Source organism: Saccostrea cucullata, unplaced genomic scaffold (assembly GCF_032062105.1).
Source record: "Saccostrea cucullata isolate Sc308-1 unplaced genomic scaffold, CSIRO_AGI_Scuc_v1 ctg57, whole genome shotgun sequence".
NCBI lineage: Eukaryota > Metazoa > Mollusca > Bivalvia > Ostreida > Ostreidae > Saccostrea > Saccostrea cuccullata.
Window position 1 is genome coordinate 511742 of NW_026938498.1, and position 15987 is coordinate 527728.

Sequence of the window (15987 nt, forward strand, 5' to 3'; positions counted from 1 at the left end):
CGATTTGTAAAAGTTTCTATATAGTTTATTCTTTTAAAATTCTATGTTTAATTGTGACAATTAATTTAAAATTTGTAATTTACATGAAAGGAGAGCGTGAAATAATTAATTTATTTGTGACAGTTTATTATTTATTTTTAAAAATTTGTAATTATACAACTGTGTATTGTCAGAATGGCAATTAAACTTGGTTTTCAGTTCCATCTTTAAAAAAAGGATTAATCAACGCTTAAATTGCGATTGGAAAACAATATCTACACCTTCAAACTAGCTATAGATATTTAAACAAGGCTCGGTGGAATAAACTGGGCCACGGGGGAGGGGGGGGGGGGGGAAATGAATTTTTAAAAAAAAACCCCATAAAGTCGTATAGCAACGTCCGTGACGTCAGACCTTTGTGACTTCATAGTACAGTAAAAAGTATAACGTATGTTATAAGCATTGAGGTAATGTTTTCCTTGTCTCAGAAAGTTCATGGAAATTTCTATCTTAAGGTAGGCATATTTGAATTATTTCATTATTCTATGCTATATTCAAAATATTAATGTAAGCGGAATATACTATTGGATATTCTAAATGATTTGATGATGCACACTATACATACCAATGCAGTTTTCCCGAATCCCGACATTTTATTAGTATTACAAAATGTTTGACTTTCCATAGGCAAACAAATGAAGTTAGATCCTGGTCAGAAATAAAATAATTTACAAAATTCTTTTAAAAATATATAATAAGATGTTATTTCAAGGAAAACGACACCCCCCCCCCCTTCCCAACAAGACTCAACCTGAAATACGAATAAGTTCATTTACGAGTTACTTTGCATTTCATGATGGCGGTTGGGGAAAACCTCCACTGCTCCAGGTGATAAATTTTTAAACGAGTTGAGAGACAAAGCATGACTCAAACAGCAATTCATGACAGAAATTTATGCTAGGAATATGCTTTTTTAATAAACTCTACCCAAGGTAAGTGATTCAGCTTTTGCCATGCGTCCATTAATAATAAAATGCTATGTAGGTAGGCGTTCGGCTCACCTAACACACCTGTCAATATTATTGATTGTTTATTTGCAATTGTTTGAAAACAAAGAATGCGATGACAGTCAGATGTTCGTAGTTTTAGGGCATATAAAGTACTGGAGACATGTGCTAAAATTTTTACTATAAACTTCGAAAGCTTTAATAAAACTTTTCCAAATAACAGTTTGGAATGCATGCTTGGACATGTACACGTTCGTGTGAAAAGACGTGCGCTCAAAATACAAACATGAGAACAATGTAGTGTAACGTCTGTTATTTATTTATTAAGGGAAAAGAAATTAAAAAGAGGTAAATACTGTTGCATCTATAATTAAGAGCAGTTTATTACTTTTTTTTCTTAGTTCTGCAAATTAATGTTTAAATCAAATTGCATTGCTATATGTTCGATACTGTAAACCAGTTATTATACGTGTCATTTTTTATTCGCGACTGACCGCTACAGAACTGATCCGCGACGATTTATTTCCGCAATCAAGTTGTCATTTTTTTTTATTTCCACAAGTATTTTTTATATCAAATTAAAATCTTAAATCCGCCCCTAAATTAGGTCAAATGCTACCGTGAGTACTGCTTACACATTATTCAAGACATTCTATGCATTGTGTCCATTTAAACTCTTCTTTCCGCCCCTAAAGTGGGTAAAATGTTACCATGAGCACTTCTTACGCATTATTCACGACGATCTTTGCTTCACATTGTCACTGGCTGTACTGACACGGACTGACCATGTTGTTACGAAAATATCTTATCCCAAAGAGGGTTGCCCATGGCCAATGTTACGTATATCAGATATTTCAACTTTACTTCCCGATCCTGCCGTCGAGAAGACACCAGAAAAAGTAAAGTGCATACAAAGTGCTAACGAACATGTTTTAAACGTTTTAACAAGAAATATATGCCAATTACACACCCGAGGATAGAGCAAAAATTGTCAAATGGGCCTGTGAAAATGGTAACACCAGTGCTGCAAGACATTTCTCAAAAATTCTTGGAAAAAATATAAACGAATCTTCAGTACAGACAATGAAGCAACACAACTTGCGGGAAGTAAAGTCAAGTGAAAAAGACTTAACAGTTTTACCCAAAGATTCTCAGGGGAGACCGACACTTTTGGGAAAGTTTAAACCCGAAGTAATTGAATATATTCGCAAATTACGTGAAGCTGGATCTGTTGTAAATAGACCAATTTTAATTGCAGGAGCGAAAGGCATAATTGAATTCAAAAATAGATCACTTTTGGTAGAAAATGGTGGACAGTTAAAATTTTTGGGCAGAATCCTTTTTAAAAAGGATAGGCTTTGTCAGAAAAAAGGGACGAAAGCAGCAAGAAAGCTTCCGTTCGATTTTGAAAACCAGAGGCTTGAGTTTATAGAGACTGTGAAGAAAATTAGGGCAGACCATGAGATCCCCCCAGAACTAGTTATTAATTTTGATCAGACCAACTTATCCATTATACCGTGTGGCAATTGGACCCTGCACCAAGAAGGTATGTACTGTTTGTTATTCAACTTATTTTAATTGGAGCTGCCCATTTTCCCTGTTGAAAGAATATTAATTGATCTATTATGTTTTCATTGTAGGTGCCAAGCAGATTGAAATTGTTGGTTTGGAGGACAAAACGCAGATAACGGCTCTTTTGTCTTGTACGATGGCCGGCGAAATACTACCCCCGCAGTTGCTTTACCAAGGAAAGACCGAGAATTGTACACCGACTTCTGTGAAATTTCCAAGTGGCTGGGATGAAAAAACCAGAACGAGACGACAATGTGCAGATTTGTTGACACGATCTTAGTGCCTTATATCACGAAAACCAGGGACGATATAAATTTACCGTTGAAACATCCCGCTCTATGTATTTTTGATCTTTTTGCTGTCAATAGAACCGATTCCTTCCTTCAAAAGCTGAAGAAAGCGGGTATCATTGTGAAATTTATTCCTGGGGGACGTACTGGGGAGCTTCAACCCTTAGACATCTCAGGAAATGCTCAACTTGAAGATCTTGTGAAACAGCAGTTCACAACTTGGTACGCCAGGCAAGTGAAATCTCAGATGAAAGCCGGGAAAAAAATCGAGGAGATAAAAGTTGATCTAAAACTGTCGAGTGTAAAAGTGCCCCATGCAAATTGGATAATTGATGCTTTCACAGATTTACATGGCCAAAGGGCAGTTATTGTCAACGGTTGGGACCGAGCTGGACTTGGCCATAATTAGTGCTAATTACCCACGCTACCTCTGACTTCCCTGTGACGAAAAATGAACAATTATAACACAAGCATATATAATTTTAGACATTTTCAATCATTTTAAGATAAAAATAGTTTTAAATTTGCCATTCGTTATTATTTTTTTACTGAATGTTTGTAATAAAATTTTAACTGCTTCTAGTGCAATAAAATTCTTCCATGATCAATTCGATTGTTATGTGATTACAAATTAATAACTCTAATCATAACATGGGAATATTATAACAAACAACTGCAGAGGTTACTCGCGGAACTCGCGGATATTTATCGCACTCGTATAATACTTGGTTTACAGTATATGTTTTTTGTGTACATGCCATTATAACCTTTTAAAAACCTTGTTTTACAATATTTTAGTGACTATTCTTAACAAATGAGAAGCATTGATAATTTTTTAGTTTAAAATTATGCTCTTTACTTTTAATCACTAAAAATTTTGAACTGCAAATCATGATAATGTGATTCGTTATCCATTCATTCTGGCATAGATTGAAATATTGAAATTGAAATATTTTGCTATTCTTTTTTTCATTCTTTTCAAATTATGAAATATTTAAAACCTTAAACAACAACATAAATAATGCATAGTTATAAGATATAACCTTGGGGAGTATACATGTACATGTAGATGTTGTTGTCACACTATTTACATGATTTTTATGATTTTTTAGATGGCTACACAGTTCATGCCTCACTATGATGCCCACGCTGCTGCAGGACCGCAGTCCGGCTACAAAATGGGTCATCAAGCGGCTTTCTCTCAAAGAAATACAAATGGCCGCAGTTTTGCATTTCGTAAGAGATACGAGAGGATAGACTGGAGGAGGATAGCATCAGTCGATGTGGACCAAGTCGCGAGAACACTGGATTTTAATGCTCTTCAAGACAACATTATGAATTTAACATTTTGCAACATAGAAGCTGAACTGGTATTGATTAGTCTTAATAAATGATTTTTCTTTAATTGTAAAATTTTATAAATGCAAATGTTGATCAACTACTATCAACTACTATTCTTTTCCATGTCAGAAATAAATTAAACATCTCTACAATTCAAATTTGCATTGAATAATTAGTTTTATACATGATTTTATAAATTAGTGTTGACATGATTGTTCCTCTTTACATAAAGATAATGCAATTTTATTAATGGTAAGATGGAATAAACAATATGCAATGCATTATTTTGTTTATTCTTAATCAAATGGTTGCATTTGTACATAGGATGTGAGAATGGTAGACCCAAATTTCATCAAGCTCTTCAAATTGGCCCAGTTAACAATTGAATATTTACTGGTAAGTATCTCTGGTTTGGTGTAGTGTGTAATTATATATTAAAAAGTATAATTATATATTAAAAAGCATTAAAATTAAGAAGTTTGTATAACTTTGTTTTCAAATATGCATGATATGAAACAAACTATCAGTAATACATACTTTCATGTTAAATATAAATTAGCAACACAAGTGATTTTTTTTATTTTATACGATATAGCTTAAGTTTTCAGAAATAGCATTGAAATTAAGAAGTTTGTCTAACTTTATTTTCAAATATGCATGTAGTAAATGATTTATTACGCATACTGATACTGAGATTTTGATTTACGGAGGTAATATTGCAATTCTTTATATATCATTGTGTTCATTTCTGCATTGGTACTAATTTTCCCTTTCTGTTTTCAGCACTCCCAGGAATATATGACAGGAGTTGTCTCCAACATGGAGGAGAAAATCAAGAAAGAAGAAGAGGTATTACTTACAATATAAATATTATGTCTATAATAAGACCGCAAATACCACTTGCAGTTCAAACTGCATTTGTCACTAACTAATAATCTCTGCAAGATCTGAAGATAAAAGGGACAATATTCATTTGCTATATTCTTCAATTACACTTCATAATTGATGACAGATTAAAAGACACTACATGTATTTTCAAGGAAAAACTGTATACATTTATTGATGTGAATGTGACTTAAGAGAATACTTTTTCTCTTATTAAGGATCATGCAGAAACTAAAGCGCAGCTGGAGAAGGTTAAGAAGGAATTGGCAGACACTAAGAAAGAAAGTCACAAGAGAAAGAAGCTACTTATGGCTCAACAACAACTCATCCACGCAGGATCTGGTAGTTACAACAAGGTAAAGAACACAAAAAAAAAATAATTTACATGTATGTGTTTGAATGTTCAGATTTGTCTTGTATAATGCTTGGCAACAAAACAAACATTCTGTATGGTGATCTTGCTTCATATTCTGAATTCTCTATACACTGCATGCTATAGGCTTGTATTTTTATGTAGTTTGATTGATCTGCCCTTCCATCTTAAAAATATTATGAATGTATAGCTTAATTTGTAATTGAGCATTCTAACATTTAAGAAGACTTCTATAAAGTACACATTATTTTGCTTGTACATTTTGCTAAAGAAGCAAGAATGATTTCTGTTCATCAATTCTTTTAGAGGTAAATGGAAAGTACCTTTTATAATAAAGTCAATTATTACCCCTTTAAACAAAAAATTTTAATGTCCAGAAAGTTTTGCAAAGAAGATCCTCAATTATAGGTAAAATGCATTTTTCGTTTCAGTGCCCATTTTGTCCAAAAGCTTTCCTCAACTCCTCATTTCTCCAGTCGCACATAAACCGTCGCCATAACGATTTCTCTGGGAAAGCAGCATCTGTTGCCGTGGGAGCAGAGCAGAGCACGGGGCAGGTCCCAATGGTTGCCAAGGAAACCAAAGAAATATTCCAGCAGTTCCAGCAAGTCCAAGTTCAACAGGATCAAGCCAAGACAGTAAGTTCAAAGTCAACTTTATATATGGATCCACTAAATTGCACCCAGATCATGTGTTTGTGAAATCTTGTATCATAATTTAATTATGACTTGTGATAAATTTACTTCTTCACTTTAATTTACATGAATTTTTATCGTATGCAAAAATAAGGGAAGAAAAGTCTCATATGTCATGTACCTGCACTTGGTCATGATTTTTAATAAAACCATTCATATCACCATGCTTTAACCAAACAACAATGCATCCCTCATAGGTTCATGAAGTTTCAGCTCCCAAATCACCTGGCACCACTGCAAAGATGGAGATCATTAGAGTTCAAGAAGAAGATAAGGTACTGTTATTAGTATAGAATACTTTCTCAAAACCTGGCTATATCATGCAATGTTGTACATATTGTGACAGTTATAGAATATAAATTGCATTTTTCATTTTATTAGTCATATAAAATGGATTGCTGCACTCAGAGCTTTTCTTTTTGTGAAGTTGTTATCATAAAGAAAGTGAAAATTACATACATGCACAATGTAAACACCACATATTATTAACTGCTTAGGATTATTTAGAGCAATAACCAAGATGGTTTTCTGATTGTAAAAAAAATATTTCAAAAAATTGTTTATTCATTTTTAGAAAGAAATTGAGAAAGTCAAGGAAATGTTCATGAGAGAATTTAGTGATCTACAGTACATCATGTTTTAAAATATAGATGACAATCATTTCTTTTGTCATTTAAAATGGATTTTTGTGCTCTGAATCATCAATTGGGAGCTTTCATTTTGTAAAATCGTTATCATAAAGAAAATGAAAATTACTTACATGTGCAATGTAAGCAAATGTAGGTTTATTGCAAGAGAAGGAAAAGTCATGATGAAGGAGCAGTTGGAGAATTATTAAGAATATTTTCCTCCATTTCCAGGAAAGAAATTGAGAAAGTAAGGAAATGTTAAAAACACAAAAGGCACAACATTTGGTTACTTAATGACATAAGATAAATGCAAGATTTCCAGCAAAATTAATACATGATTCCCAATAAATCATTCAATTTTCATGTGTGTTTATAAGAGCTACTAGCCAAGCACATTTTATTTAAACATTACACTTGCAATCAGAGTTTTTAAGAAAATTAATGAAGAAATAATCTTTACTTTCTATGGTTTGAAACTGCTGTGTGGTTGCTAATATGACACACCATTTTCACCCCATTTTTCATATTTATTCATTAGGACTGGGATGATATATCGTGATATATGTGAGGACGATACAAATATCAATATATTTGAAAAAAATATTGAAATATCACCCCCCAAAAATCTGACTTCTGTTTTTCTTTGTTTATTTAACATTTGGGGTTTAATATATAAAATAAATAAGTTAAATATAAATATAGATATGAAATAAATAATAATTAACACCGCTCAGTAAAATATTTTGTGTTTTACAACATATAAACAGCTATTTTAATAAATTATTTTTCATTTGCAAAGAAATAATTTGTTTGTTTAAAAAAAAAAGATTTTAAAAGCAAGTAAACATATCGTGATACATATCGTATCGTGGCTCAAATATCGTGTGTGTATCGATATGAAAAAGTTGACACACCATTATCATTCATCATGTTCATAAAAAAATATTGAAATCACCGCTCATCAGAAAATAAAAAAAAAAACATTACCACACAAATCATTCTGCATTGGCTAGTGTGGCTCAGTTCTCAGATATAACAGCTGTTTGACCTCTCTAATCTCATGCTAATCCTCACAGCGAAAACCAGCTCCAGCACGCACAAGGCAAGAAGTGCTCGTACAAAAACCTGTCGAGGATGAAATCGAGGAAATGCTGGCTGATGCCGTAAGTACTTTCAGATTTGGGAAACATGGTATTAGGTACATGGTATTTATACATTTTTGATGCTTTATGTTCAAAGGTAAACCTGATATTCATGAAACTAAAACATTGCTAGCAATTAGCCATGATTTTCTCAGTACTGTTTTGCTGTGAGTGTGTTAATATTAATTTTGTGTTGAAAATATACATAACATCAAAGCTTGAATTTCATCTTTATGAAATGTTTGAGATCTGTGTAAACAAATGCTTTGTATTAACTCTTGTATTAAATGAATATACTATATTATGTGAAGTGCAGTATATTGTAAGGGATTGTTTACACTTTACAGGGTGCTGCAGCGTCCCCTGAGAGAACCACACCACGCGGTGGTCAGCCCAGCGGAGTGGAGGTCCCCACCAAGTTACAGATGGAACCCAGCGATGATGATGATGAAGATACAGGTATGGGCAAATAAACGGCATTTATTTAAGTAATCTGGTCAACAAGTTATAAATTCCAATTCATAATGTGTTAAAAAAACATAATTCAGTTCTTATGAAGAAAAGGTTCAAGAATGATTTGCCAGATGAGTTCAATTACCTGTATATAAGTTGAAGTAGGGAAAAAAATATGTCCATGTTTTTTGGTACCAGATTTTCATCTGTATGCTAGACTTTGTATTTCACTGATCTTTATAGACACCTCAATGTTTGTACTTTAATATGTTGTTTACATTCACAGAGCTGAAATCAGCACGAGGAACAGGCACTGGGAGCTTTGGTCGGGAATCTATGCATAGTACCATGGAGTAAGTTTTATACACAGTCAAGACTATTTTAACGTGTATAAAGAATTTTTAACAATAAATGTAATGGCCAGATTTATGAATTGTAATTGTTTATCTCCAAGTAACAGTTTATATATTTGTTGTTTTATTGCCACATTTCTTGATGGGGTTGCACTTGTATGCTTGTTTCTCACATTTTCGGTACATGTACATGTAGAAATGTATTTCTGAACACACTGCAAAAAAATATGTGTAACACATCAATGTCATATGAATGATTCTCTCATAAGTCAACCATACACAGAACAAGTAATCATTGGATAGACATCAGTACATATACAGACTGAAATGTCAGAGTACATGTATTGAATCATCTTTGTGGAAACATTTTAAGTATTTTCAAGACTTATTTTTCACGGTTGATGTTTGTGGGAATGAAATTTTTAGGTTTAGTGGCTATTGCACCTCTCAATATTGTACTGTATTGGCACAATTAAAACTTGAAATTGCCTATATAACCATTTGAACATTATAAACATATTTATGACTAATTCCAGACAGATACCAGAAACGGAAGAGTTTGAGGAAAGTAATGGGTTGTCACCCACTATGAGGTTTCTTACTATGGGAGGGTGGGTGTTTTCAGTCTTATTGGGGTGTCGTGTTGTGTGAGGGTTCACAAAGGATGAGGCATGATAAGCTTAGTTAACTCTGTAAACCCTCATTTGAAATTGATTGTGTCTGAGAAAAGGGGCAGGAAGTAGTTGTTGTTAGCGTGGGACTGGAGTGTGTAGATTTCACAAATTGTAGAATAGCTTTCAGAAGATTAATAAAGATTCTTATTAATTGATCAACTAATTATGTTGTTAATGATGGATTATTTAATTCACAAAGTTTTCAAATGTTTTTGGTAATGACTGATACAAGTGTTAGTTAGGTTTTAATTAAATCATAGACATTCGGAATGTTATAACATACTTACAAAATACACATGTTTGACTGAAAAAAAAAATGTGATAAAAAAATTTGTTCCGTGTTTCTACTCTAAATTTAAATACCCAAGTATAAAATTGCTTATTCAAACCTTAGTAAGCATGTCCAAAAACTGCTGTACAAGACTGGACAAGATAAGCCTCAGTGTAACCATTACATTTTAACATTCTTCATTCCATACCCCTTCTGTTCTTAATCTGTCTATTGCTAATATCCCACCCTTTGTGACAGTTCTTTCAGGAGTGGAGAACTAACCTTGAGGACCACACAGTTCCTGGAGGAGCTGAGGAAGAACCCCACCCTGAAACTGATGAGGGACGAGCTCATCTCCCTGTTACAGGACAGTCTGGATAAAATCGGAATCCCCCCGGTATGAAATACTGAACAAGGCTAATTAAAATATAAACTAAACTAGTCTAATTATGATATATTGAGTTTAAGTAATGCTTGATTCCTTTAGTTTTTTTATGGATTCTTTGTGACATACTGGCATTATAAAACATTTTGATTATTTTTTTTAAGGAAACCAGAGGCATCCCTGATGATTTGTTGATCAGTAAGCTAGCCTTACTGAAACAGAGGAGACAGACAACAGTGCAGGTTAGGCCCGGGTTTGATAAATTACATGAAATTGAGCTACATCATCTTAATTTGTTTTTGACAGTTGTCCTGACCTGTAATGAATTTTGAAATTGACTTTCTAAATCAGTTCCATTATGGTTGATTTATCAGAACCAGTTTCATAGTGTGACATGCTGAGTTCTATACAGCTGTACATACATTTATCACATGAATTCTATTTTGTAGAAATACCCCATCTTCACGGAGTTTAGAAAGCAGTGTAATGCCCATGCTGATCAGTTGGCAAGAGAGAGACTCAGGGAACAGAAAAGGTCACCCCCTCCCTCATCAGGTATGCATAAAGATGGTATAAGTAATCCTGATTGAAATATACATGTACAACAAATTTTGACTTATGATTTGTAGTGTTACATGCAGTTTAATACTTGTATTTGCATGTCTTACAGAGGACTAAGTTTTATAACTTGTGTCTAACCCACATAATATATTGACATATATTGTCAATAAAGTATGTTCAGAACAACCAATTTTGATATATTTCAATGCAACATTACTTTTTTTACCCCCCGCAAACAAAGTTTGTATATAGGCAGTAGCTGTCCGTCTGTCCAGCTGTCCGTCTGAGGAATGCCTCCACGAGAAACATTATAATGTACTACTCCACACTAAGACTCATGACCTAAGGGTGTGTCATGACCTTGACCCAAGGTCATTTGGGGAAGTTCAAGGTCACTGGAAGAAAAATTTCATAATTCGTGTCTGGTCCATATCTTTCTTATGGATAAACTTGGTAGGTTCTCATTTCACACAAAGATTGCCCATGACCCAAGGGTGTGTCATGACCTTGACCCAAGGTCATTTACAAGGTCAGGAAGAAAAATTTCATAATTCATGTTTGATACATATCTTTCTTATGGATAAACTTGGTAGGTTCTCATTTCACACAAAGCCCATGACCCAAGGGTGTGTCATGACCTTCCAGGTCATTTGAGGAAGTTCAAGGTCACTGGAAGAAAAATTTCCCCCAGCCATACTTATGGATAAACAGCATTTCACACAAAGATTGCCCATGAGCAGGGTGTGCAGACCCCCCAAGGTCATTTGGAGAAGCAAGGTCACGAAGAAAAAGCCAGCCCCTCCATATCTTTCTTATGGATAAACTTGGTAGGTTTTCATTTCACACTAAGATTGCCCACAGGGTGTGTAAGATTTGACCCAAGGTCATTTGTTTCAAGGTCACTGGTGAAAAATAAATGATAACTATGGATAAAGTGGTATATTTCACACAAAGATGCCCATGCAAGGGTGTGTTTGACCTTGACCCAAGGTCATTTGGGGAAGTTCAAGGTCACTGGAAGAAAAATTTCATAATTCCTGTTTGATACATATCTTTTTATGGAAAAACCTACTTTCTACTTTTCTCATTAGTTTTTTATTGTTATAGGCAGTAGAGCAGGAATGCCTCCGCGTGCTGTAACTAACACCAGTATGATGGCCTCAGGAACCTCTAGATGCTGCCCAGCAAAAATGATAAAATTCAGCCTCTCATCCCCAGCCACAGGCACAGCCACCTAGAGCAGCAGCCCCCCAGCAGCAACCAAAGCCAGCTCCTCAGAGGACACCACAACTTCTAAAATAAAAAATAAATTTTTTTTCAAAATGGTATATGTATGTGCTGCTTGTACATATTATAATCCTATAACAATTCCAAACCTTCTAATAGAATTTTTAAAAAAATGTTGCTTTTGAAACTTTTTATTTCACTAAAGCCCTCACATGGGGTATGTTAGTACAACAAGAATTTAACAATTGAACAAGTAAACATGTGAACAGTTAACATAATGAACAAGAAAAAGATCTTTGATATGGACAGTACTGATGGATGTAAAAAAAAAATATAAAAATAAAGTTTACATCGTAGGAAGTTCAGGCACTAAATGTTTTAAGAACAGTTTTACAAAACTTAGCTAAACCTGTTACTTCATATATGTCAGAGGTATTCATCAAATCATAAAAAGATATTGTATTTGGGTTCATGTAAATATTTTTAGGTATAAATCTCTGTCTTTCATTCTTAAAAAAGGACACTTGAATAAATAATGAAACTCATCACCAAGTTCATTCATCACAAAATACTTAGACAGAGTTATTCCCCTTTTTAATAAGTCAGTTCAATGCAGCAATGGTATTTGCCTGAGAAACTAATTTTTACATACAGTCCCAGGATATTTTTGAATAATTAGATCCACCACTTTTGAATCTCTTGCAGTTCTAGTCTAGAGTGGACCAGCACACAGTGGTCCGGGGACGAAGAAGAGGAAACAGAAGAGGAGGATGAGCCCCCAGCATTTGAACATGTCAGGGTGATAAAGTCTGGGCCCGCGGGGAGGGGGAGGGGAATCCCTGCCCCCCGGACACAGCCCACACCAGTAGCCAGACAGCCCGTACAGGTACATGGGAAAGCTCAGGATGAGGATGATGATGAATGGGACTCAGATATAAGGTAAAGATTATTTTTAGTGTTGATCTGAAAGTATTTTAATATGTGCATGTCATTTCTCTGTAACACACAAAAAAATTTATGAAAAGTTATCATCATTATGTTATTTCTCTGTACAGTGACATCACAGAATTGTATCAAAATCAGTGAAAATGAAACTTTGTTTTTAGGTAACTCATACATAAAATATCCTTGAAAGTAAAAGATTTTTAGAATGACCTAATCATGTATTTCTGAAAGTGAAAGTTAAACATACAAGTACAAAATTTGTTCTCCTTGTTATTTATAATTAGTCATTAAAATGCTGTAATTTGAGTCAATTTTTAGTGATTCTCTGACTTTAATGACAATTTTATTAAATACAAATAAAAATTGCAATGAGTCCAGTTGACTTTAACGACAATTTATTAAATACAAATAAAATTGTCGGTTTAGCTATTTTCCCTATGAGTATGCCCTACATTAAGTGTTTTGGAAAAATTTTGAATATACAACAAACATAACTGTTGCTGACATTTGTTGACAAGTTTTCATTGTTTTCATGACTTTATAGTGACCTAGAGGAGGAGATATTACCTGGGAAGTCCAGTACAGCCCCCACCCCAATCAGAATCCAGTCTTCACCAGCCAGAAATCCTGGACTGGCCACCTCACCCGCCAGAGGTGGACCTGTCGTTGTACAACCCAAGGGTCAAAAGGTGGCAGAACTCTCACGCACCATTGAAATGCAGCTGGCTGTAAGTTTTTGTATACAGACTCAGAGTCTAGAATTTATGATTTGAAAGCAGCACAGTGATTAGAGTTGAAATACTTTTGGAATCTGAGAGTATTTGCATTTGATTTTTTTTTAACCAACAGTTGTTGGAGTAGGGTTATTTCTTTCGTTTCTCTTGAAAAATCTCTTCCTCAGTTTTCTTTTTAGAATTCATAAAAAAGATTTTATCCATGTTTTCAAACCCTGCATGTATTGAAAGTAAGACAATAAAAGATATGCATCTTTCCAGAAGTAAATGTCAGCATGATAATGTCCACTTTGTTGTTTATCAGGGTCGCAAAGAGAAGAAAATGGCAGGGGCAGTTGATACAATGGGAGGCAAGAAAGAAAAAGATGTCCTGGTAAATTAATCATGTAGAATTCCTACAGACTGTAGTTTGAGATTGTGAAATGTCTTTCATTTTAAACATTCTTACAATATTTTGTGTTGACAGGATGACTTCTCTGATAGTGACTGGGATGTTTCTCCAGTGGAGGAAGAGGCCCCTGCTGCCACAGCTCCAAAGTACGTGTCAATGTCTCAGTCCTTGTTGGCATTCAAATACTGTACTATGCATAGATATTTTGTTTGTTGGAGTACACATATTTATGATTAGGGCTGTATACATGTACTTGTAATTTCTCATGCATCCTTTTTTGATTAACAGGAAGGCTACAGTTCAAGTCAGAGGTAGCCACGCTTCCGACACCACTAATACGTACGGCACTAGTGTCTGGGGGTCATCTTCTAAAGGTAACATTTTATTTCTCGACTTTCTGCTCATTTACTCATTTTTTAACATACAAGTTATCAAAGCAGGCAATCATAAGAAATTTCAATATGATAGAAAGAGTATCTTAAAGTTGCTTTCAGAAAATTTGAACTTAGAATATTGAGTATAATTCACAATGAAAAATCATTTAAAATGACTTGACTGTATTATTGAAAGAAAAATAATTATGTATTCGTATCCTTTATCACAGGAGCCAGTACGGTCCCAGCAGCAGGGACACAGGGGGGTCGGGCATCCAGGGGATCCTTTGTCAGCGTCACGGACGTCAGCTCAGATGAGGAACTGGATCTTGACAACATTTAATAGCGTTCTTGTTTACTACTGAAACAAACTACTGGCTGATATTGAAACAGTCCATAAGATGGATAATGGATGGTTATCCATCTCAAGGAACGAATGTACATGCAACTGGTTTGGTGCTCATTCCAACTTAGTCTGGAAATATGGTACTAAATAATATTAAATGAGCTATAGGTTTGCTACAATACTTTTGATGTTAGATTTTTGCCAATGTAGTAACTCATTTTCAATCACTCTGGCTAAATACTGTAGTAAATTAGTTCAAAGTATTTGCAAAATGTGAAGTTTATTTATTTGATCTAATCTGATCTACTGTACATATCATATATTTTATGCAAAATACTTAACTGTTTTGAGATTCATTTCAATTCCCTCCAATTGCATTCATATCTTTACACTTTTAAAACTTTTTTTTTTAACCTGAAAAGATTGAATGTTCATGCATTTTTTTAGATACAGTTTTATGAATTTATTTATTGATATAGAGACTGTTGATAAACTGATGAACTTACTTGATTTAATGAAAGTGCCTGATGTAATTTTGTTGCAAAACATGACTGTAAAAGGTGAAATATATTAATAATTCCATGAGATTTTTTCCCTTACACTGAAGTGCATAAACTGATCCGTCCAGACATCAAAAATGTGCTCCAGCAAGTTTTTTTTTTTTTTCAATTTTTTAAAGTATGTACAGAATTTTAAGTAGTCATGCATGACTATATTTTTTTATCCCTTAGGTATACAAAGTAGATCGTTATTGGAAATGTTTTTTTTTTGTTTTTTTTTTTTTTGAAAACTTAAACCATGTATGATAAGCAAACAGAAGTGAAAAATGTTCTGATTTAGAAAAAAACCCTATAAAAATGAATTCCATGAATTCATCAACTTACAGCTATGTTTTTTCAAGTATGAAAAAAATTGCTTTATCATTGTTGACAATAGGTGAAATTTTATATGTGTCATTTTTCAGAGCTAAGAAATGACAAGTTTTGATCATAATATTCAATTCTTAGATATATATTTTTTGACTTGCCGTCCTATTAAAAAATTTTTAGAATTGTAAAACTTGGTTGTGTTTAAAAGAGATTAATTGTTGTAATTTTATTTTTGCACTTTTATTAATGTGTTATATGTATATATGAAATAACTTATTAACCCGTAGTATAAGTGCTGTAATTTATTTGCAAGACATAAATAGAATTTGATATTGGCCATTAGAAATTACTTTGACATTTGTACAAGTGTCTTATTCTTTTATTGTAGTTTGTCATCCATAGCATGTACAGTAAATTTAATTGTTACTTTGAAAATTCTGAAAAATCTTAAATACTTTGAATGGGATTGTAATTAAATATAAATGATTTTA

At 33.6% G+C, this 15987-nt stretch overlaps 1 protein-coding gene across 1 annotated transcript; it reads left to right on the plus strand.

Annotated features, from left to right (window-relative positions):
* Positions 1 to 821: 821 nt before the first annotated feature.
* LOC134250504 (cilium assembly protein DZIP1-like) lies at positions 822 to 15014 on the plus strand. The gene is given in 22 exon segments (XM_062732869.1): positions 822 to 971; positions 3961 to 4218; positions 4514 to 4585; positions 4973 to 5038; positions 5293 to 5430; positions 5879 to 6085; positions 6340 to 6417; positions 6717 to 6769; positions 7838 to 7934; positions 8261 to 8372; positions 8653 to 8719; positions 9923 to 10061; positions 10214 to 10291; positions 10499 to 10604; positions 11718 to 11808; positions 11810 to 11899; positions 12534 to 12776; positions 13327 to 13510; positions 13821 to 13889; positions 13983 to 14053; positions 14196 to 14281; positions 14512 to 15014. Coding segments are annotated over 21 exon segments (2418 nt in total). The 5' UTR covers positions 822 to 971; the 3' UTR covers positions 14625 to 15014.
* Positions 15015 to 15987: the final 973 nt, after the last annotated feature.